Raw genomic sequence first — 25,000 nt, forward strand, 5'->3', positions numbered from 1 at the left:
TTTTTCCATGCTACCTCCTGATTTTCCAGGTACCATATTAAGTGATGATCTATAGGCCCCTGAAGCTTTCCGCCCCCATCCGTGCCCCCCTCCCCTCAAACACACAACCCCCTAGGACACCTGACTACTTACTTGATTTAAAATATGTGCCAGTCAAGTCGATAAAACGATAACGATAACTATCGCGATAAATTATTTCCTTGAAATAAACATGAAACGTGGTCGCAAAGTTTCGATATATCGATTTTCCAAGCTTGGATATGAGCACGCACTAACAACCAATCAGTGAAGGAGATGGCCGAGAGTGAAGGAGACCCGGAAGGAGACCCAGAGGTAGGACTCACTCAACAACAAGGCTTGCTAGGCTAATTAGCTTGCACGGCGATGTTTTATATATTTACGTGCCGAGTGTGTGGTGTGAATTCTGAGGCCACGTTTATAGTAGTGTGGGGTATACAGTGGACGTCGTTTCAATATATTGTGGCGGAAGAGAGTATTTTAGTGTCATATTTAGCACATTGTCATGGAATACACCGCTTAGAAACAACAGGCTGGCTAGGATAACTAGCTTGCACGGCGATGTTTTATATATTTACGTGCCGAGTATGTGTGTGGCGTGAATTCTGAGGCCACGTTTATAGTAGTGTGGGGTATACAGTGGACGTCGTTTCAATATATTGTGGCGGAAGAGAGTATTTTAGTGTCATATTTATTACATTGTCTCATGAGATACTCCGCTTGTCGGCTAACTGCTAACGTGCGCGGACTGATGACGACATCAACTCGACTCGAGACATTCGCTTAGAAACAACAGGCTGGCTAGGATAACTAGCTTGCACGGCGATGTTTTATATATTTACGTGCCGAGTATGTGTGTGGCGTGAATTCTGAGGCCACGTTTATAGTAGTGTGGGGTATACAGTGGACGTCGTTTCAATATACCGTAATTCCTCTAATAGTAACCGGGTCTCAAATACAAGCCGGGTCTCTATTAATGGCCGGGTGCGCTCTTGAGCTAAGCAATTATAAGCCGGCCTCCTAATACAAGCCGGGTTACTAATATACTGAGCTGCATACTGAGCTAGTTACTTGATTTCACTTTGAAAACGTTGAAATGACCAGTGACCACCTGTAATTGCACTGTTTACTATTTCATACAGTACTTGGTTTCAATAAATGAACCCAGTACATTTTACTGGGTTCAAACTGACACAAAATGTTGATTTATTAAATTTTAAATATAGGCCTCCCTCTTATACAGGCCTCCTCCTAATACAAGCCTGGTACCCGCTACAGTTGAAACAAATACAAGCCGGGGTTACTATTAGAGGAATTACGGTATTGTGGCGGAAGAGAGTATTTTAGTGTCATATTTATTACATTGTCATGAGATATTCCGCTTGTCGGCTAACTGCTAACGTGCGCGGACTGATGACGACATCAACTCGACTCGAGACATTCGCAGCAGCATAAGAAGTTAATTAAACTTGACAGACATTATATCGACGATAATTATCGATTTTTGGTCATATCGCCCAGCCCTATCTCATCCTGTCCTCTTCTCTGCACACCTCCCCTCGTGTCCGCTGCAGTCTTCTCTTCCTACTCTTCTCAACTCCTCTCCACTCTTCTCCCTTTTCCTCTGTCATCGTCTATTCTCTTATCCTCCTCCTCCCTCTTTCCTTTATTATTAGTCTCATTAGATTATGAGTCTTACGTAGAAGGGGTAGTATGCCTACTCTTACTCTGTAAAATCTTTTGTAAATCAAACTAATTAACCTAAAAGGGAAAACATAAGGCTGGTTCCCCTGTGTTTCCTCAGTACAGCAACCCCACTAGTAAGCTTAGCTTAACAGTATAGAATCAGTCTAGGCATGATCAATGATTTTTCAAAAATGTCTCACCCCAAATGTTCTTATTTAGTAGTATAATCTTTTTTAAGAAAAAAACGTAAAATCACAAAATAGCTAAAAGTAGATATAACAATGAATGTTACAAAATGTATCAAGACTAGACTATTCATGTCAACTAGTATAGAAATGTGGAAATGTATTGGTAGTTAGCTAGCAATGCAAGCTAGCCAACACTAGCTAGTAGCTAGTTAGTTAGCAAACTGAATGTTGGCTAGCAAGATTGCACTCCATGTGCTTGCATCATTAACAAAATCCAAATTCAAAACAAACTCAAACTGAAGTTGCTAGCTAGTTAGCAAGATTGCACTGCTTACTAACTAACGGTGATAACCCCAGGTTTACCACACAGTTAAAACACAGCTACAGTACTTACATTCGAGGATAAACTTGCATAAGAAGTTTCACTGTAGATGTATTTGACCCTTCTATTGAGATCGCGAGTAACGTTATTATTCCTGAAGTCCACCAATCCGAAACTATACTTTTAAAGTCCATATCACCAAGTTGCCTGCATCGAATTCCAACATCCAATATAGGATGCCAAGAGCATGCTCTACAACATGGGATGATCCATTTATATCTACAGTAAACGCTGTTCACATGTAAAGGGTTTTTATAAACTCATCTTAATTTTGTGCTCAATAGTTTAATTTTATTACTATTTTACACATCATCCAATACAATTTTCCAGGACAACTGTTTCTATTTCCATGTAAGTGTTCACTTTTGCTCAGTTTCCATGACTTTTCCATACCTGGAAAATGAAGAAATTAATTCCATGTTTTCCATGTTTTCCAGGTACCGTGGAAACCCTGTTTCTCTCTCTCTCTCTCTCTCACACACACACAAACACACAAGGTCAGACATTTACACATTTGACACACTTTACACACTTGTATTATCTAAAGATGATACAGTAAGTTGTGAGAGTGTTGTGCTCATTCATGGTGAAGACACGGAACACCAGGACTGTTTGCATATTTTAAATGGATATAACTATGTTTGAATAAAATCTGTGGTGTTCCCAGTCCATGACTTGTATACCTATCGCCGCCAAGCATGTCAACAGACCACTATATCTATATATGATCCTTTTTTTTTTTTTTTTTTTTTTTTTTTTTTTGCAGTTGTTCACTGCTCCAAAAATTGTTTAATTGGAATAATCTTTTTGCTGAAAATTTAAAAGTTAATTTTCGCGGGCGATCTATATATGATCATTTATACCTATACTATAACCACTATATCTATATATGATCATTTATACCTATAACCACTATATCTATTATGATAATTTATACCTATAACCACTATATCTATATATGATTATTTACACCTATAACCACTATATCTATATATGATAATTTACACCTATAACCTCTATATCTATATATGATAATTTATACATATAAGCACTATATCTATATATGATCATTTATACCTATAAGCACTATATCTATATATGATCATTTATACCTATAAGCACTATATATATATATATATATGATCATTTATACCTATAACCACTATTTGATTAGATTTTTTGATTTGATTAGGGATCCCCATTAGCTGGTGCCATAGCAACCAGCTAGTCTTCCTGGGGTCCACACACAGGAGGCTCTGCTCTAAAGGAAGTCAGTGATTTCAAGTACCTGGGCTCGTGGGTCAACTCGTCCGAGCAAGACCTTAAAGTGAGGAAGGCACTTGTGTGGAGGGCTCTGAACGGCATGACCAGTGTGTGGAAATCCAACCTCCCCCGTCAAATCAAGCTCAACTTCTTTCATGCAACAGTTGAGTCTGTCCTTTTGTATGGCAGTGAATGCTGGACCTTGAAGCCCACCCTGCAGAAGTCCTTGGATGGGTGCTACACCAGAATGATGCGTGTGGTGCTCAACATCAACAGGGATGAGCATGTCACTAATGCAAACTTGTATGGGGGGGTGCTAAAGGTGAGCGATAAAGTGGCAGTCAGGAGAATGAGGCTGGCAGGTCACTGCCAGAGACACCATGAGATGCCAACCAGCAAACTTGTACTGTGGGAACCAACACACGGGCATCGATCACGAGGACGTCCCACGTTAACCTACGTGGACGTACTCAGGAGAGATGTGGGAACAGAAAGCACCGGCGAGCTAGCCAGATGCATGGAGGATCGGGATGACTGGAAGCACCGATGGAGGGCCCGTCCGAGGACGACCTAGATAGACACACAAAAAAACATACAAAAACAATCACTATTGCAAAAACAAAATTATTCAAAGTCAGTACACACAATGCATAATGAAACTACTGTAACAATTAAGATAGCTAAAATTACATTAGTGTAAAACAAAAACAAAAAATTTCTTTACAGTGTTAAAAACAATTTAAAAACAAATTAAGATAATTTTTTAAAGTGAATCTACTGTAAATGCAGCAGAGGTTCCGAGGCAGGCCATTCCAATGAGTTAATGCTCTAAAAATAAAAGATCTCCCCAAAGCGCTGGTTCTAGGACCTGGCAATTCAAGCTGCCCACTACTGGAACCTCTAGTGTAATGCTTGTGCACAGTATTACTAAAAACAATCTGATTATGTATAAAACAGGAGTTTTATTGCTCATGACCAACTTCAACAGCACAAGTATATTAAAAGGCAATCTATTTTCAACGTTAAGCCAAGAGAGGCGGGCATGTATACGGCTCACATTAGACCTTAGTGAGCAGCCCAATACCAACCGTGCTGCCCTGTTCTGGACCACCTGGAGCTTCCTGAGGTCACCACTGGCAGCAGATGACCACATCGCAGAGCAATAGTCAAGATAGCATTAGTCAAGACATAAAACTAAACTTTGCACTATCTGACATAAAAGGGGACGGGCAACAAAAGAAGCACATTTCCTGGAAATACCAATTGCTCTTCCCATTTTAAAACAATATAATTAATATGCTGAGACCACGACAGAGTGCAATCCAGCATCACTCCAAGGACAGGAGTTTAGTACTTTCAACTAGTTGAACTGCCGAATTACACAAGTTTAAATTAAGCTTTGGATTTGTAGATAACCTGTGCCTTGTTCCCAGCATAATACATTTAGTCTTGGAGATATTAAGGACAAGTCTATTACACACTACCCAGTCATGCACAACTTTAAGTTCTCTGCTCAAAACTTCATTAAGTACATTGCATGATGGTGCAGCGTAATACAATGTTGAATCATGTTATGGTTTGTAACCGACCCCAATCGCACAACACAAGACAGGTATGATGGTTTGCCAAGAAACAGATATTTATTGAACAAAAGGGAAATACAGGGAAAAGGGCACTGTCCCTTTAAGGGAGAATCACAAATACAGGAATATAATATGAGGGGAAGGAAAGGTGCCTTTAAGAGGCGGGCAGGAAAAGGGAACGCCAAGGGGAAGGTTAAGGGAACGCCTTGGGACAGAGGAACTAGAGACTAGGTAAACCAGGGACAAGGAGAACTAGGGAGAGAGGACTAGGGACTAGGAGAGCTAGGGAACAGGAGAAACGGGGACTAGGGGAACTAGGGACAAGGAACTAGGTGGAACTAGAAGGGGAGAACTTGGGACCAGGAACTAGGTGGAACTAGAAAGGGGAGAACTAGGGAACAGGAACTAGGTGGAACTAGAAAGGGGAGAACTAGGGAACTGAGGGGACTGAGGCCCGCGGAGGCGGGCTGGGAAACAGGGAGGAACTGGGAGGACTGGTGGAAATCATCTGGGCCGCTCTGCAGGACAGAGGAGATAGTTAATGCACAAAAGGGGAAAAAACAGAGCAGGTGCAGAACAGTCCAAATAACAAAGTGAACAAAGTAATAATATCTTCGTGTGACAAACACACAGGGGGAGATGTAAAGTCCAAAAATACTATTCAAAGTGAGAACCAAAAACAGAGGCATTACGCTGGGAGATGAAATGTCCAAACTAACTAACAGAGGCAATACGCTGGGAGATGAAATGTCCAAACTAACTAACAGAGGCAATACGCTGGGAGATGAAATGTCCAAACTAACTAACAGAGGCAATACGCTGGGAGAGTGACATCACAATCAAAACTCACCCAGGCGTATGCGTAAAGGTACAGGAACAGCAGCGGGAACGGGGGCAAGAGGCATTACGCTGAGTGAGTGACATCACAATCAAAACTCACCCAGACGTATGCGTAAAGGTAAAGGGGCAGCAGCGGGAACGGGGGCAAGGGCACTACGCTGAGTGAGTGACATCACAATCAAAACTCACCCAGGACGTATGCGTAAAGGTACGGGGACAGCAGCGGGAACGGGGGCAAGGGCACTACGCTGAGTGAGTGACATCACAATCAAAACTCACCCAGGACGTATGCGTAAAGGTACGGGGACAGCAGCGGGAACGGGGGCAAGGGCACTACGCTGAGTGAGTGACATCACAATCAAAACTCACCCAGGACGTATGCGTAAAGGTACGGGGACAGCAACGAGAACGAAGGCATCGCCACCGGGGCGGCTGGCTGTCCGAGCCGAGGGAGAGAGTGCTGGAACAGTGGCGGTGACGAGGGCATCGTCCACCGGGTAGCCGCTGTCGGAGCCGAGGAACAGAGTGCGCGCCACACCTTGGTGTGCGCGTCGGAACAGGGAGCTGGAACAGTGGCGGTGGCGAGGATGTCGTCCACCGGGTAGCCACTGTCGGAGCCGAGGAACAGAGTGCGCGCCACACCTTGGTGTGCGCGTCGGAACAGGGAGCTGGAACAGAGGCGGTGGCGAGGATGTCGTCCACCGGGTAGCCACTGTCGGAGCCGAGGAACAGAGTGCGCGCCACACCTTGGTGTGCGCGTCGGAACAGTGGCGGTGGCGAGGATGTCGTCCACCGGGTAGCCGCTGTCGGAGCCGAGGAACAGAGTGCGCGCCACACCTTGGTGTGCGCGTCGGAACAGAGAGACGCCTCGGGGTGCGTCTGCGAGGAGGAGTGCGCCAAGCACGAAGGTCTGGAAGATGCGCTCCAGCGCGCTGGTCTGGGGAGCGTGCCAAGCTCGAAGGTCTAGGAGATGCGCGTTGCGCGCCGGTCTGGAGAGCGTGCCAAGCTCGAGGGTTCTTGGAAGATGCGCGTTGCGCGCTGGTCTGGAGAGCGTGCCAAGCTCGAGCGTCCTTGGAAGATGCGCGTTGCGCGCTGAGGACTGGAGAGCGTCCAAGCTCGAGGGTTCTTGGAAGATGCGCGTTGCGCGCTGGTCTGGAGAGCGTGCCAAGCTCGAGCGTCCTTGGAAGATGCGCGTAGCGCGCTGAGGACTGGAGAGCGTCCAAGCTCGAGGGTTCTTGGAAGATGCGCGTTGCGCGCTGGTCTGGAGAGCGTGCCAAGCTCGAGCGTCCTTGGAAGATGCGCGTAGCGCGCTGAGGACTGGAGAGCGTCTGCGCTGGTCTGGATGTGCGTCAGGACGACAGCTGCGCGGGGGGTCTGAAGTGGATGACTGGGATGCCTCCCGTGGAAGTCTAGGGAGCGCAGACCAGTCCCACTCTCAGGCAACGGCGACAGCAGGCGAAGGCTGGAGCAAAACATCTCGACGCAGGAGAATGGAACAGCATAGGCAGACGGAGGATCTCCCGAAAGAGTCTAGATGTTTAGAGAATATGACTCGGCAAGTATACAACACGACCCCACGCCAAAACGAGGGGAAGCGCCCTGGTATTTAAAGCCCACAGGGGGACTAATTAGCCTGCCACCACAGGTGCGAGAGATAATAGAATATCAAACAGGTGTGGCCACTAAGGGTAAAGAACGAGAGGGTGGGGGCTAGAGAGAGTGAGTAGGGAATTCCTAACAGTAGGCTTAAAGAAGACAGAGAATAGGGAATTCCTAACAGTAGGCTTAAAGAAGACAGAGAAAAGGTAGTGAGCAGCGGGCAAAACCTCACAAATCATCTGCATAAAGAACTGTTGTAGCACATTTGGTAGCCCAAGATAGGTCATTAGTAAATACAGAGAAGAGCAAAGGTCCTAGGCAACTTCCTATATATATCTATATATGATCATTTATATCTATAACCACTATATCTATATATGATCATTTATATCTATAACCACTATATCTATATATGATCATTTATACCTATAAGCACTATATCTATATATGATCATTTATACCTATAAGCACTATATCTATATATGATCATTTATACCTATAAGCACTATATCTATATATGATCATTTATACCTATAAGCACTATATCTATATATGATCATTTATACCTATAAGCACTATATCTATATATGATCATTTATACCTATAAGCACCAAGCACGTCACACAGACCACTATATCTATGAATGGGAATTTTCATACTTTTAGTTTTCTCCACCTTTGCTTGCATTTCTTCTCGTCTCCGCCTGGCCGTTGAAAACAGACGTCTGGAGCCGGACGAGGGCTCGCCACCAAGTCTTCTGCCACCCTGCACTACTCCACTAAATAATCCTCCTTGCCTACAGTATATTACTACCTACTATACTTACATGTCTCTACTACTCTGCACTCAACACTGCAGCGCCAACGTTGCAGCACTGTTTGATGAACATTGTTACTCGGCTGAAAGAGTTGCACCCTTCCTGCTGACCCGTCGTCCAGAAAGTCACTTTGGATAAAAGCGTCGGCTAAAATGACTAAATGTAAAATGTAACTGTAGCCTAATGGGAATTTGTTGTGAATACCTATTCTACTCTAGGCAGTAATGTTTTCTTAATAACTGCTTATTAAAATGTTCATAAATGTTGGCATCATGCCTAGTGTGTCACGGTCAACATTTCCTATTATACAAGCAATACTAGTTTGTTAGAACAGCGCCTGAGCATAGCTAATGTTACATGTACTGTATATGTTCATAGAATGTTCAAAATATATATTTTCTTCTCCTCCTCCCCGTAGCCACCATTTGATGGAGAGGATGAAGATGAATTATTCCAGTCCATCATGGAGCACAACGTGTCCTATCCCAAGGCCATGTCCAAAGAGTCCGTGTCCATCTGCAAAGGGGTGAGTTGGAATCCAATTGTTCCAATTGTTGGAGTCAAATAACCACATTGGGATGTCAATTTAGAATGTTATTGGAACTGCTCATTTATTTGCATTGCCATTTGTGCATTTATCAATCCAATTGGTGTGTGAATGTAATTGAAGTGAATTTTAACCCTTTCACTGCCACACGACAGAAGGTTAACCCGCGGAGCTAATGATGCTAATGATGGCGCATCGCCGTCGGTTGTGTGATAGTAAAGGGCTAACCTTCTGTATTGTCACAGTGAAAGGGTTAACCGGCTGTCGTGTTGCAGTGAAAGGGTTAAAGTTCTACAGACTTCTATGGTTTATAAGAAGGATTGGGTTATTTTGCAAGGGAGCAGCTTCTGCCTGAGATGTCGTGCTCACACACCCTCTTTCATTTACTGGGTTTATGAGGGAGACTGCCTAGTAGTGGAGGGGTTGCTGGTTGAATCCCTAGTACAGATTGTTTATTGTTTATTGTTATTCGCACTTACAAACATACATTCTGGAATAAAATAAGTAAAAAGAAGAACAGTTAAAATGTGCAGGAAAGGTAAAAAAACCCAAGGGCTTATAAGCGACCTCCCCTCTTAAACCTATATAGGATAACTACACACAGACCCCCCCCCCCCACATTATGCACAAACACATGTGCATATCCCTCTCTCATACACACAGATACATACAATACAGCATTATACAACTATTATAATGTTGGGAATTTTTTTTTAAAGACTTTACACAAATATACACATGGATACTGTTGTGAAGGATCAGATTAAACCGAATATATATATTTATTTATGGATATATATTTAATAGTATTTGTATATCGTTTGATATCCCCTGTATATTCCTTGTACATATACACTGAATATCCCTTTAGTCTACTAACAGCCCATAATAGTTTCATTCTACCATTGGACAAGAACCTGGCGCCAGCAGCCAAGCCCCTTGGTTCAAGTTCAATCGTGCCGACGAACATGTCGTTACAAGCCCGGTTCCGCGTAGGAATACGTCTGGCGAAATACGAATGGTACTATTTGTTCACAGCGCATATATATATATGGCGCAAGTAAAGTAGAACTTTCTTTTAGTCCATTAGTCCTTTACCCTCCAACTAAGTAACAGACGTGAAGCCTCACCCACGACGCACGTGTGGTGCAGTATGGCCTACTTGGCCTCAGAATAGGCATTGAGACATCGTGTGGATTAATAGTTGAATTGTCATAGTTTGGCACTATACCGTCGAGTGGGACGTATTTCTATTAAGTTAATAATAGTCTATTATGTATGGTGCATCGTTCGGTTAGAGTTATAAAGTGAGCAGTACCCCCATCGTTCCTGGCGTTATCTAGAGTCTTTACCAGGCTGGGCAGACCACGTGTGGTGCTTGCATCCGAGGAGCTCTGGGCCAGGACGAGTGGACCTGTACATTGGATTACTTCACCCGGACGACGACGAGCCCTACACGGCTTGGATTATCTACGTGCTTTGGGTGCTTTGATTATGCCATGGATAACAGCCAACACTGCTGAGTGTTGGAACTACCCCCCCGAGAGGAGTCCAGGTGAGACGGCGCTCTACCCCGAGTGAGGTCGCCTCACGTCTCTTCGTTGTGGACCGGCAGCTACCGTCTACAAGAGGGCCCAGCTGTATTCATCTGCGGACCGAGGTTCTGTGGGCACCGTGTTCAGCACTCTGAATTCTCCCAAGAAATCGTCGGCCAGATGGGATACCGCCAGTGGCTCTCCTAACCCCCCCCCCTACTGTCTTACAACCAGCGGGACCCCCCTTTAGTGTATCCAGCTATAATCATTTAAGTACCATCGCTATAGTTCCCTAAAGAACCAGGTTGTATACTTGCTCCCTGCGTAACCAGAGATTGGACATTCAATGTTGATTTACCTACGAATACTCATTTGCCTTACAAGTGCATTCAAATCATAAATGTCATTAAGTGAACGTTGTATATACCCTTTGCTATATAAAATATTCGATTTATACATTTGTGTGGACTTCGTTTCATCAGGTGGGAAAGTGTTCATCATATCTACATCATGTACTGTGTGGCCAGTATTTAAAGTACATAAAGCCGGTAGTGGTTTAATGATACCATACTTATCAATACAGTCAGGGAATTGTACCCCTCAGTTACAATTGGTCCTTCGAGCCGGATGGTAACTAGTGTAATATTAATATAGTGTTATTAATATTGAAATGGCCTATGATGAACACTCCACGAAACGGTCCTCCTAACGTAGAACGCCCGCAGCGCAGACGACAGCCACCTCAGTACTTAGAGGATTACGCTGTCAGTCAACTACCTAGCCTTCGACAAACGGTAAACGCGGTAAAAGTAGAAAGTAAAATTATGTCTGACCTTAACGAACAGGTTACCCCGACCACAGAGGCCCTAGTGGGTTCTAATGTAACTGACCAAGCTCACGGTGGGGACCAGGAGGGAGCTGACCAGCCTTTACCCCCCGCCAATACCGAAGAAGTAGTCCCCGACCAGCCCCGGGAGGAAGACAACCCTACAGAGAGAGAACTCTGCACGGAAGAAGAGGAGGAGAGCGCCGAGGAAATAGAGCTCCAGGACTCCCCAACGAGTACAGCCAGGAGCGGCTCACCTCAACAACCGTCTTCCCCCAGCGAAGCGGAGAGGATGCTATCACAGGCGTTCCTCGTCAGCCTGACAGCCTCTACCGAACGTGATCGACTTCAGGGTGAACGCGATCGACTTCAGGGTGAACGCGATCGACTCCAAGCACAGATGCTTATCGAGCGTGAACAACTCCAAGCGCAGCAACGGAGCGAAGAAGAGTGCATACGCCTGGAGATGAGACGCCTTCAGACGGAAGAGAATATGGCAAGAGACCGGGCCGACGCCCAGCGCGCCGCTGCCGGTGCCCAAAGAGAAGCAGATCTCACCAAGCGCGAAGCCGAGCGCGACAAGTTACAAGCGCAGCTAATGGAGCAGCTGATCCTCAAGGCAACACCCTCTCCCTCCGCCAGGGGTTCAAGGAACTCGTCGAGACAACAGTCAAGGGCAGCGTCTCCTAACCGAGCAAGCGACCCTGAACTTGACCAACAGACCAAGCCTATACCCCCCGCAGACCCCCTTCCCAGACCGGTCCAAGCGAGACCCAGCTACAAGGAAGGAGCGGCATATACTGCGGAGAAGCTAAATAAACGACTACAGGATCTAGAGGACCTGATAGAAGAAGAAGAGGGAGAGGAGGAGAACCAAGCCCGACGACAGCACAGTACTCCACCGGACCAGGAGGTCCAGTACAGCCCAGGCTATACCCCCGCGGCGCTGCGCTACAGACCCCCGACTCTATTCACGGGTGAGCATGACGCACGACCAGCCCCGAGGAATAGCACCTGGACCAGCGGGCCATGGTACCCTGCCGGTACCAGCCCACAGAGAGGCGCAAGAAGAGACTCGCCTAGGAGGTCTCTCCCCCAACGCTCGCCGATGTATCAGCCATCCACGGCGTCATTGCCACGCCGACGTTTCCAGACTTCACCTATGAGAATCGAGCACAGTACACGGAGCTCCGGATGTGCTTAGAGACAATGATGGTGGATGTCGCCGATGAACGCCACAAGTATGCAATATTACTGAAGCACCTGAAAGTACCGCGAGCGCACAATATAGCGCTAGCCTATGCCACCTCTACGACCCCATACACCGCGGCTCTAGCAGCGCTGGACCAGAGATATGGACGTATATGGGATTACGTAATCCAAGAGATAAGGCATATTGATCGCCTACCCCCAGCAACAGACAATCGCTCATTAGACGACCTGTCTATAAAAGTGCAGTCCCTGGTAGGGATGCTGGGAGCGCAACGGGAAAAGGGTATGCACGAGCTATACGCCAACTCTAACGTCGAGAGGATTTTAGAGAAGCTGCCACCCGCCAGACAAGAGCGCTTCAGGCGGCAGAGAGACCACCGTGATCCTAACGGTCCCGAACCATCCCTCCTCGATCTAGCCGACTTCCTGGCGAGAGAAGTCAGCAGCTTACGACTGGACACGTTCGTGCGGAGCACGCCAAGCTCCAGAGAGGGACCCAGGAGAATAAACGATGGAAGAAGATCGGTGACTGTCATGCACCAATCAGAATCAGTACCGAGCAGTAAGAACCACACTACCCCCTCGAGAAAAGAGAAGTGGAAGATAGCGTGCCCGTACTGCGAGAAGGAACACTGGCTGTCACAATGTGACCTGTTCACAAAGATGAATGCAGAAGAAGTGAGTCAATGGATAAAGTCCAACAGGCGCTGTTACCGATGTGCGCGCAGTCACATGGCAGCCGAATGCCGCCTAAAGAAGAGGTGCAGTCGGTGTGACGGAGCCCATCTAGATGTACTACACGACAGTAACAGAAGAAGGCCTGCACCTGCACCATCGAGCAGCACCAAGGCAAGTGTCATGTACATTGACCCCGCCAGCAGCAGCGGCGCCCAAGTGCTCTTAAAGGTAGTCCGTGTGACATTGAGCTACCAAGATAAAGTCATGGACACTTACGCCGTCCTTGATGACGGGTCAGAGAAGACCCTTCTGCTCGCGTCCGCTGCGGCCCAGCTGGGACTGCGGGGGAGCGAGAACCAAATGACGATTCGGACAATAAGAAGAGATTTAAAGACGATAAAGGGCGAGAATGTCTCCTTCACTATCGCAGCAAGCGGGCAGCCAGAGCGACGGTATAGGATTACAAATGCTTTCACCAGCCAAGAAATAGGACTATCGCAGTACACCTACCCCATCGCCAAGCTGATGGATAAATATGTGCACCTGCGTCAACTACCTATCCCGCTCATAGACGGCGCCACCCCGACCCTGCTGATAGGCTCCGACCATGCAGACCTCATCGTCCCGATAGACCGGGTCCATACAGGACCCCGAGGCTGTCCTGCAGCAGTCGAGACCCGCCTAGGGTGGACACTACAAGGCCCCCTCGCTAAATCTCTCAACCGAACAGCAGCCACTAGCTGCCTCCACTCCAGAGCGACAGAAGAAGACACCACTCTCCTGCAGCATGTCGAGAGGCTATGGACACTAGAGACAATGCCCTTTAGGAACGAAAAGAAAGACATTCGTTCTAAAGAAGACATTTACGCCATCAACCTCCTCGAGCAAGGGACAAAGAGAGTCACAGTCGGCGGAGTGATGAGATACGCAACTCCACTCCTGAGGCGAGAGGGAATGCCCACCTTTCACGCAAAGAAAGACGCCACGGAGCGGTATCTATTGAACACAGAGCGGCGCCTAGCCAAAGACCCCGCTCAAGAGAGTGTGTACCGCGCTGAGATTGAGAAGCTAATCACAGCGGGACACGTAACGAAGATTGACTGGCGACGCCGTGCGCTGCTCCGCGCCTCTCTGATCAAAGACGGCTTTGATCTTCGGCAGCAGGCCAGCAGCGACCCCCCAGTATTACGCAGCCTCTCCCCCGCTGACAAGGCTGCCAGCAGCGAGACCTGGATGGCGACAATCCCAGGAGAAGCCCAAGAAATGACACTAGGACTAGTCTGGCGCTTCAAAACAGACTCGCTCCACTATAGACACAAACCCCTGACCATGGAGCAGGGAAGGTCGACGGCGATACCGACCACCAGACGGAGTGTGTACAGAACACTCGCCAGACAATATGACCCGTTGGGATGTATTCTACCTTACACCACCAGGGCAAATATGATTGTACGAGCACTATGGGACAAGGACCAGGGCTGGGACGACCCAATACCCGCACACCTTGCCTCCACATGGAGAGAGTGGGAGACGGAGCTCCGCTCACTCCCAGGCGTCAATATACGCCGCAGCTACTTCCCACCCACAGTGAGGCCAGAGACATGCAAGATGGATCTACACGTCTTCAGTGACGCCTCCGAAGTAGCCTATGGATCGGTGGCCTACTTGCGTGCCCAAGAGAAGGGAGGAGAGATACACACTGCTTTCATCCTGGCTCGCTCAAGAATAGCCCCACGAAAGCAACAATCTATCCCGCGTCTAGAGCTCTGCGCAGCCCTAGCAGGAGCGCATCTAGCCACGTTAATCCAACGTGAACTCACCATTCCGGTGCACAGAACAATCTTGTGGTCAGATTCCACGACAGTACTCACATGGATCAAGTCTGATTCATGCAGATACAAAGTCTTCGTGGGAGTCAGAGTCACCGAGATTCAAGAGTTAACAGAAGCAGCGAGCTGGCGGTATGTGGACACCAAACACAACCCAGCTGACGTCATCACCCGGGGAATGTCCCTAGATGACCTCACCCGTCGCAACATCTACAGTGACGGACCAGAATTCCTCAAGCTCCCGGAAGAAGAGTGGCCTACGCCCACCCCACGGGAAGCGAGTAAAGAGGAGGCTGAGAACAAGAAACCTATGTTCTGTGGACTGAGCACAGTCGCCTCCACAGACCCCAACATAGATGATTGCATTACCCTACAGAGTGCGCAGCTAAAGACATTCCTGTGGCACCACCGAGAGATTCAGTCCACTGCCGACATTTCAGCAGCTGACTACGAAGAAGCAGAACTTCTTCTACTACAACGAGCCCAGAGAGACTCGTTCCCCGATGAGCTAGACTGTCTACAGGGAGGAAAGCCCGTCCCATCAGACAGCAGACTGCTCCACCTGGCACCCGAGAGCGACGCCCATAATCTCATCAGAGTGGGTGGTCGTCTGCGGAGAGCCCCCGATCTACCGGATGACATTAAGTACCCGATAGTCTTGAACAGCCGACACAAGGTCACAGAGCTGATCATAAAGAAATACGACGAGGATGTACACCACGCAGGAGCAGAGAGAGTCTTCGCGGAGATCAGACGTCGCTATTGGATACTTCAAGGAAGAGAAGCGGTGCGACGCTTCCAGCGAACCTGTCTAGACTGCCGAAAGTGGCGCGCGCAGCCCAGCATACCCCGGATGGCTGACCTACCTCCCTGTCGCCTCCGACTCGGCGACAAGCCATTCCACTCCACAGGCATGGACTGTTTTGGCCCGTTGTATATAAAGAAAGGAAGAGGAACAGAGAAGCGGTGGGGTATTGTATTCAAATGCATGACCACCAGAGCGATACACATCGAACTCCTTCCGACCATGAGCACAGACTCATTCCTTATGGCCTTCCGAAGATTCACATCGCGGAAAGGAAAACCGTCTACATTGTTGTCTGATCACGGGACAAACTTCAAAGGCGGAGAAAGAGAGCTGAGAGAGAGCTTCCAAGCTATGGGCCGAGAACTTAAGACCCACCTTGCTCCATCCCAGATTGACTTCCAGTTTAATCCCCCGAACGCACCCCACTTCGGTGGAACCTGGGAACGAGAAGTACGTTCTATAAAGACAGCCCTGTACGCCGTGCTTGGGGCCCAGACTGTGGCGGAAGAAGTCCTAATGACAGTCCTCACGGAGATCGAGGGAGTATTGAACTCCAAGCCCCTCGGCTACGTCTCCAGTGATGTAGCAGATGTCGACCCAGTCACCCCCAACACACTCTTGATGGGGCGGCTGGACCCCGCGCTATCCCAGACAATGTACAGGCCTGAAGAAGCGAACGGCCGAAGAATGTGGAGGTACAGTCAAGTACTAGCTGACAAGTTTTGGAACAGCTTCCTACTCCACTACCTACCGTCTCTACAGACCCGCCAGAAGTGGGTAAAAGAGAGAGACAATTTGACAGAAGGAACAGTCGTCATGATTATCGACCAGTCACTACCCAGAGCTATGTGGCCGGCTGGCCGCGTAAGCAAAGTGATCACCGGTGCCGATGGAAAGGTCCGAGCAGCTGAAGTGCTCGTCCAAGGGCGAACTTACACACGACCCGTGGCGAGGCTAATAGAACTGCCCAGACTCCCAGACACTATCGATGACGACCATGACCCCATGACTTTGTGAGTTGACTGACCCTTACAGCGGACCTTGAGTGGTAGACAGTGCGGTTAATCTGTCTCTGCTTAGCTAATTAGGTGGGACTAATTAGGGAGCGGCTGTTGTGAAGGATCAGATTAAACCGAATATATATATTTATTTATGGATATATATTTAATAGTATTTGTATATCGTTTGATATCCCCTGTATATTCCTTGTACATATACACTGAATATCCCTTTAGTCTACTAACAGCCCATAATAGTTTCATTCTACCATTGGACAAGAACCTGGCGCCAGCAGCCAAGCCCCTTGGTTCAAGTTCAATCGTGCCGACGAACATGTCGTTACAAGCCCGGTTCCGCGTAGGAATACGTCTGGCGAAATACGAATGGTACTATTTGTTCACAGCGCATATATATATGGCGCAAGTAAAGTAGAACTTTCTTTTAGTCCATTAGTCCTTTACCCTCCAACTAAGTAACAGACGTGAAGCCTCACCCACGACGCACGTGTGGTGCAGTATGGCCTACTTGGCCTCAGAATAGGCATTGAGACATCGTGTGGATTAATAGTTGAATTGTCATAGTTTGGCACTATACCGTCGAGTGGGACGTATTTCTATTAAGTTAATAATAGTCTATTATGTATGGTGCATCGTTCGGTTAGAGTTATAAAGTGAGCAGTACCCCCATCGTTCCTGGCGTTATCTAGAGTCTTAACCAGGCTGGGCAGACCACGTGTGGTGCTTTCATCCGAGGAGTTCTGGGCCAGGACGAGTGGACCTGTACATTGGATTACTTCACCCGGACGACGACGAGCCCTACACGGCTTGGATTATCTACGTGCTTTGGGTGCTTTGATTATGCCATGGATAACAGCCAACACTGCTGAGTGTTGGAACTACCCCCCCGAGAGGAGTCCAGGTGAGACGGCGCTCTACCCCGAGTGAGGTCGCCTCACGTCTCTTCGTTGTGGACCGGCAGCTACCGTCTACAAGAGGGCCCAGCTGTATTCATCTGCGGACCGAGGTTCTGTGGGCACCGTGTTCAGCACTCTGAATTCTCCCAAGAAATCGTCGGCCAGATGGGATACCGCCAGCGGCTCTCCTAACCCCCCCCCCTACTGTCTTACAACCAGCGGGACCCCCCTTTAGTGTATCCAGCTATAATCATTTAAGTACCATCGCTATAGTTCCCTAAAGAACCAGGTTGTATACTTGCTCCCTGCGTAACCAGAGATTGGACATTCAATGTTGATTTACCTACGAATACTCATTTGCCTTACAAGTGCATTCAAATCATAAATGTCATTAAGTGAACGTTGTATATACCCTTTGCTATATAAAATATTCGATTTATACATTTGTGTGGACTTCGTTTCATCAGGTGGGAAAGTGTTCATCATATCTACATCATGTACTGTGTGGCCAGTATTTAAAGTACATAAAGCCGGTAGTGGTTTAATGATACCATACTTATCAATACAGTCAGGGAATTGTACCCCTCAGTTACAGATACTATAGACTACAGGATCTGTAGTTCTTTTTTAAGCTTACTTTTAAATATATTTAAAGTGGAACATGTTTCTATTAAATTTTGTATATCATTCCACATCACTGCACCTTGATAAACAAATGAGACGATGGACTTGAAATGAAACAATCAAGATGTGATTTAAGTGCCTACATTGACCGGCATGACGTCACACTGGGAGCTCTCTGGTGGTTCCCGGCCGCGTCTATTCGAAACCCAAACGGTGCATGCTTCCGCGGTCGCGTTTTGCGCTCTGATTGGCCACTGCTGTTTCTGGTCGCACCAATCGTGTGACGCCAAGTTCTTTCGCCGGTTAAGCTTAGGCACTCTTTCGACGTTGGTTAAGGTTAGAGTTTGTCTTTAGAGCAGGGCGATAGAACGCCAGCCCTGATTCCAAACTCTAACCATAACCAACTTCGAAAGAGTCGCCTAAGCTTAACCAGTGATAAACTAGGCGTTAGGTAGTTTGCTGCTGGTCGAGGCGGAAGTGGGCGCATCACGCGATTGGGCGCACATGTCACATGACCAGAAACGTCAGTGGCCAATCAGATTAGCTAAACGCATGAACCGTTTGGGTTTCGAATAGACGCTTCCCGGCCACTAGATTGACCTAATATCAAGCCCGCCCTCTTTTCTTGTTCCTCCAATCACAACTGTTGCTACCCTCTGACAAGTTTGTCTGGGGGAAGCAACAGTTGTGATTGGAGGATCACCTGGGATCAATTGTGTAATAATAATGTATGTTGGACGTATCTGGTATTATGGTAGACTACTGCTACTAATAATTATTTAAGTCACGGATTTATCCAATGATTATTTTATCCATTAATCAGTGCATCTAAATGATTGATTTTAATAACATTTAAAAAAAGAAATCTTCCCATAAATGCACACTCGAGCTAAAGTATGCGTTTTTTTTACAATTTCACTGCTTCTGAATGAAATTCTTCTTATTTTTTTTGTATTTCCTTCAGACTTGATGTGTATGTAATGGAAACGCTTTGTTCTCATTCTAACCTCATTCTAATTAGTGTATATAATTGACCACATCTGCCCAGTTGTACAGCCCTGGCATATCCCTATTTTATTTTTACTTAAAATTGTACTATATTCTACTCTGTGCTATATTTAATTTAGTTTATATCCCATATAATTTTATTCAACCTCTTATTTACAGTTGTACAGCCCTGGCCTATATTTTATTTGATAATTATATTATTCTATCGTGCTTAACTTAGTTCATATTTCATTTTACTCCACCTCTTTATTGTATTATCTGTCTGTTAATGTCAGTCCCGCTAATGTTGCGCAGAAAATGACCAAAAGCAAATTCCTTGTATGTGAAAACTACTTGGCAAATAAAGACCTTTGGGATTCGTATTGGGGTTCTAACTCTGCACCTCTGGGTGACACGTGGACCAGCTGATGACCAAGCACCCGTCCAAGCGCCTGGGCTGCAGCGCAGAGGGAGAGCGGGACATCAGGGAACACGCCTTCTTCAGGCGCATCGACTGGGACCGCCTCCAGAACCGGGAGATCCAGCCGCCCTTCAAACCCAAAGAGGTGAGTCACATGATGCACACATGCACACAAATGTGTGATGGATCACGGTTTATGTGGGTTTTATTTTAGTTTATTCTAAGGTGCTTTGGCTTTATTTCGTCTTTCTGTGAGGGACAGCTGTCTATTTCGTCTTTCTGTGAGGGACAGCTGTCAATCACTGGCCTCTGCGGATAATTGCCATGCGGCATGGCAGGTGTGTGGGGCTTGATTGCCACCTGATTGGTGTCAGGTGTAGTAGGTTTGGTTGACTGTGTTCGGATGCTTGTTGTCCATTTCATGTTTATCCCTCAATAGTAGAGGACTGTCCCAAGCTCATGCTTCTAGGGTTTTCTCTGTCTCTAGTGCTGTTGGTTTCTTTGTTGTTGTTTTCAACTGCTAGGCAGTGGTGGTTACTTTGGGATTTTTACCCAGTTATTTTATACTAGGGCTGGACGATAAAACGATAATGATAATTATCGCGATATGTAAGGGATAATGTATAGCTACGAGGTCATTGTCGCAAAATAATTGATCAACACGGAGTTTAGAATACAGAGGTGCCTCGCCGAGGTGTTCTAAACGTAGTGAAGGTCAATTATTTTGCGACAATGATCGAGTATAGGCTATACATTATCCCGCTTATTACATGGCTAACTTACTAACAATATACCTAATTCATTTTACACCATCGACAAGACGAGATCAAATGCAGACGCAGTTGTTCTGTGGCTCTGTCAGCCCAAATAAAGTTATTATTATTATTATCGCCGGCAGCCGGCAGGTGTGTCTGATTGCACTGATGCAGTGTGTGTCAGTGGGCTTGATTGCTCCAGCTGCGAACAGCGGCCATTATTGCTCGGTTGCACTGATGCAGTGTGTGTCAGTGGGCTTGATTGCTCCAGTTGCGAACAGCGGTCATTATTGCTCGGTTGCCCCTGGCAGCGGTCCGTTATCGAGTAATAACGGACCGCTGCTGAGTGCTATTGACCAATCACAATCAAGCATTTCGGCGAATGTTAAAACGCCATGTAATACATTTTAATAATCTATATCGATCGATAATATTATTATTATTATTATTTTATTTTTTTTTGACCTGCAACAGGGCAGTTTTAAAACCAGAGACAGTGGACAGACTTGTCTTTCTTGCCTGCAACTTAAAGTAATGGCTTTGCTTGTCCAAATGACAATACTGACCAAATTGAGATACATTTTTCTCTTTTATTTTGTTTGTTTTCTAATTTAAAATACAGTTTGAAACCGTCTGTACACAGTAGGCTATGTGTGCTAGCAGAGCTAGTCTCCAGTCGCGAGTCACGGTGCACGTGTGCGGTGGTTTGTCCACCAAAAAAGCGCCAAAAGATAGAAAATAAACTAGCAGAGCCAGAACTGTTCAACTCCTCTGGAGCCACAGCCAGCAGAGAAGCCGGTTTACTTTCGCTTCAAACCAGCTGCAGCCTGAGAACTGGAGTGTGAGGGGCTGTAACACTAAAGATGGCGGCAACGACAAATAATTGCTGCAAAATAAACATACATCTGTTGTTAAATTATTATTATTATTATGTAAAGATTTTTTTTTATATACTTATAACAACATCGATAATTATCACAGTTTTTCTCCCATCCCAATGTTAGTCGTTATGCCAATTCCCAATCCCCTTCCTGGTCGCTGTGCACCTACCCCCTACAGTCGGTCTGGGAGAGTGGAGGCTATATCACATGCTTCCTCCGACACACGTGTAGCCAATCAACCACTTCTTTTCACCTGGCAGCGTGGACTCTCACTGAGAGGGTGTAACGTGTGGAAGGATCACACTACCCCCCTTAGATCCTTTCCTCGCTGAGCAGGCGCCCCGACCGAACTGTAGGAGTCGCTGTTTACAACGACCAGGACCCACCCACCAGCTTTCCCACCCCTAACACTGCCAATTGTGTTAGTATGAACGACCAGCCAAGCTGGTAGCAATGCCGAGAGCTGGGCTCGAACCCAGCATCTCCTGCACTAGTGGCGAGCGCCTTGCCCACTGCGCCACTTAGCCGCCCTCTTTATTTAATTCTTGTGTTTTCCCCCACCCTCCCCCCCACCCTCTCTCATCGCTCAGCCATCCCAGTGGTTACCCCAGTGGGTCACTTTAAGATTCCCCTTTTTGTGTGTGTCTGCGTGTGTGTCCTACACCCCCCCCCCCAATCCTGATATACATACTGTACACACACACACACACACACACACACACACACACACACACACACACACACACACACACACACACACACACACACACACACACACACACACACACACACACACTCACACACACACACACACATAAATATGTACAGTACATCCATGTGAACATGAATGCATAACCATGAGCACACAGGCACATGTCATAATATATGATTGCATACACATGCACAGACGCTCATAGAAATATGAATAATCAAAATTGAGCAATCTTAAGATGGCAATAGATGAGACGTGTTAAAGGTTGACAGATGAGGAACACATCCTTTATATACATAGGAACACAGCTGGATACACCTTATCACCGAGCTGGAGGAGGTCGTCTTTTAGTCTATAGTCTGGGTTATGGGCGGCTATGTGGTGCAGTGGGCAAGGCGCTCACCACGAATACTGGAGACGCTGGGTTCGCCTGTTCGAGCCCAGCGCTCCACATTGCTTTCAGTTTAGCTGGTCGTCCGTACTAATACACATTGGCAGTATTAGGGGGTGGGAAACTGATGGGTGGGGATCGGGCGTTGTGGACAGCGACTCCTACAGGTCGGTTGGTGCGCCTGCGCAGTAGAATCAGGAGCGCTGACATCATTATGAGCTACAGTGTGGTGGTAGTGACATCATTTACCTATGAGCTACACAGTGTGGTGGTAGTGACATCATTATGAGCTACAGTGTGGTGGTAGTGACATCATTATGAGCTACAGTGTGGTGGTAGTGACATCATTTACCTACGAGCTACAGTGTGGTGGTAGTGACATCATTTACCTACGAGCTACACAGTGTGGTGGTAGTGACATCATTTACCTACGAGCTACAGTGTGGTGGTAGTGACATCATTTACCTACGAGCTACACAGTGATGGTGGTAGTGATTAGGGCTGCCGCGGTATTGATTTTTTCCTTACCGCACAAATTTGCGAAATATTTCCTACCGCCGCGGTTACAAAAAAAAATTAAAAGAATTGTTTGAATGCATTTATTTTTATTTTTTTTGTAATCTACTCTTTATAGCATATAGCCTGCCTCTAGTCTAAATGTCTATCTTTAGAGGATGACTTTGCAGCATGAATATTGTTTGGGATTCGGCAAGCACGCATTTGTTATTGATAGTGAAACACGGATTCGAAGTCTCCCCTCTGGTCGTGCGCCGTTCACTCGGTGTCGCGGGCAGGGGTGGTAGCGCCCGGCGGTTACCCCCCCCGACCCTTTCTTCTTATTATTATTATAAAGTTACTACTTATGATTAACAAAGGCATTCGTTTTGTGGCATTAACGTTATATAGTTACACGTTCAATAACATCAGCGTATTTACCGGACGATAGCAAGGCAAGCATTACTCAATTCATATCTCAGTTCCTTTCTTTGCTCAGAGCGTGCTGAGTTGTGCCCATTCTGCGGTCTGTTAATAAAGTTTTCAATCAGACAAGTGTATAGAACGAAGGGCTTTTATTATAACATTCGTTGCAGTAAAATCATTATGCCTCGTTTAGTACTCTTGTGGAGCGCTGGTAGTCCACGTTATTAGCCTTGTTGTGATCAATGGCTGACATCCAGGAAGTAAAAAACGAATAGGCGCTTGCCGATTGGTGGTAACAGCAGAGGCGGGTGCAAGCGGTGTGACGTAATTGGCAGAATCGACTGTCAATCAAAATGTTTCCGTTGCATTGCTTTGTTTGAGAGTATTATTATAAAAAACAGCAGTGATGCGGTATTCAGCTAAACTCTGCGGTGGGCGTGATGTAACAGCGATACCGCGGTAATGCGGTAACCGCGGCAACTCTAGTAGTGACGTCACTTACCTACGAGCTACAGTGTGGTGGTAGTGACATCATTTACCTACGAGCTACACAGTGTGGTGGTAGTGACATCATTTACCTACGAGCTACACAGTGTGATGGTAGTGACATCATTTACCTACGAGCTACACAGTGTGATGGTAGTGACATCATTTACCTATGAGCTACACAGTGATGGTGGTAGTGACGTCACTTACCTACGAGCTACACAGTGATGGTGGTAGTGACGTCACTTACCTACGAGCCACTAAGGCTGTTTCCCCGAAGCCTGTTTTTGGGATTCGAACTTCGTCAGGGTTTTTCGAACGAACGTTCGAACCTTCGTTTTTAATTAAAAAAAAATTAAATAAAAAAAAAAATGGTATCCTCAAACTAAATCCTCAATTTGAATAAAGTGATTAATCTGATTAAATGAGTCTTTTTCTTTTTATTAAATCAACTTTCCAGCCCCAGATCCAGCCCAGGGAGAAGCCCCAGCCCAACTAAATCAATTAAATCAAATTTCTTTAATGAATATATAACTCATCAGTTTCTTTTAATACTATAATATTAGTGTAGCCTAATCTTTATCTGCAACTGTGAAGAAAAACCCCATTTGTTTAAACAGAATTAATAGAATTTATTTTTTAAAGAAATCTTTTTAATTTAAATTTTTTATTAAAAATAAAAAATTCGAATGTTGATTTAGAATTCGAATGCCAACGTAATGAACGAAGGTTCGAACGTTTGGGCTCAGCCCTAGGAGCTACACGGTGTGGTTGCATTACAGTGGTGTGTGTGTGTGTATGCTATATACAGTTATGTATCGTTTAAGTCACTTCTTAATGTGTAATGCATTATTGATTGACGCACATGCTGTATATGATGGATTTGTATCTTGTATAGCTTGTCTTTCTGCTTGCCAGCTAAAGTCGTGCCTTTGAATCCCCATGTGTGTGTGTGTGTGTGTGTGCACACGTGTGCATGGACTCTCTTCCTCTCTCTCTCTCTTTCCCTCCGTCTCTATCTCATTCAGTCTTTTATACATGGGCCAGTTCTCATGTACTTTGTCTATAAAAGTGGAGCAGGCAAAAGAGAAGTAGGTCA

The 25,000-nt window shown here is 46.3% G+C and overlaps 1 protein-coding gene across 1 annotated transcript in view; it reads left to right on the plus strand.

Moving 5' to 3' along the window:
- LOC311231823 (protein kinase C alpha type-like) overlaps positions 1 to 25,000 on the plus strand; it is a 316,426-nt gene that overhangs the window by 277,708 nt on the left and 13,718 nt on the right. Inside the window, 2 exon segments of the mRNA XM_084318445.1 lie at positions 8,795 to 8,902; positions 19,760 to 19,900. Of these exon segments, the coding sequence (XP_084174571.1) occupies positions 8,795 to 8,902; positions 19,760 to 19,900 (249 nt within the window).

The sequence above is a fragment of the Notolepis coatsorum genome (genome assembly GCF_963971535.1).
Source record: "Notolepis coatsorum genome assembly, chromosome: 7".
In the NCBI taxonomy this organism is placed as follows: domain Eukaryota; kingdom Metazoa; phylum Chordata; class Actinopteri; order Aulopiformes; family Paralepididae; genus Notolepis; species Notolepis coatsorum.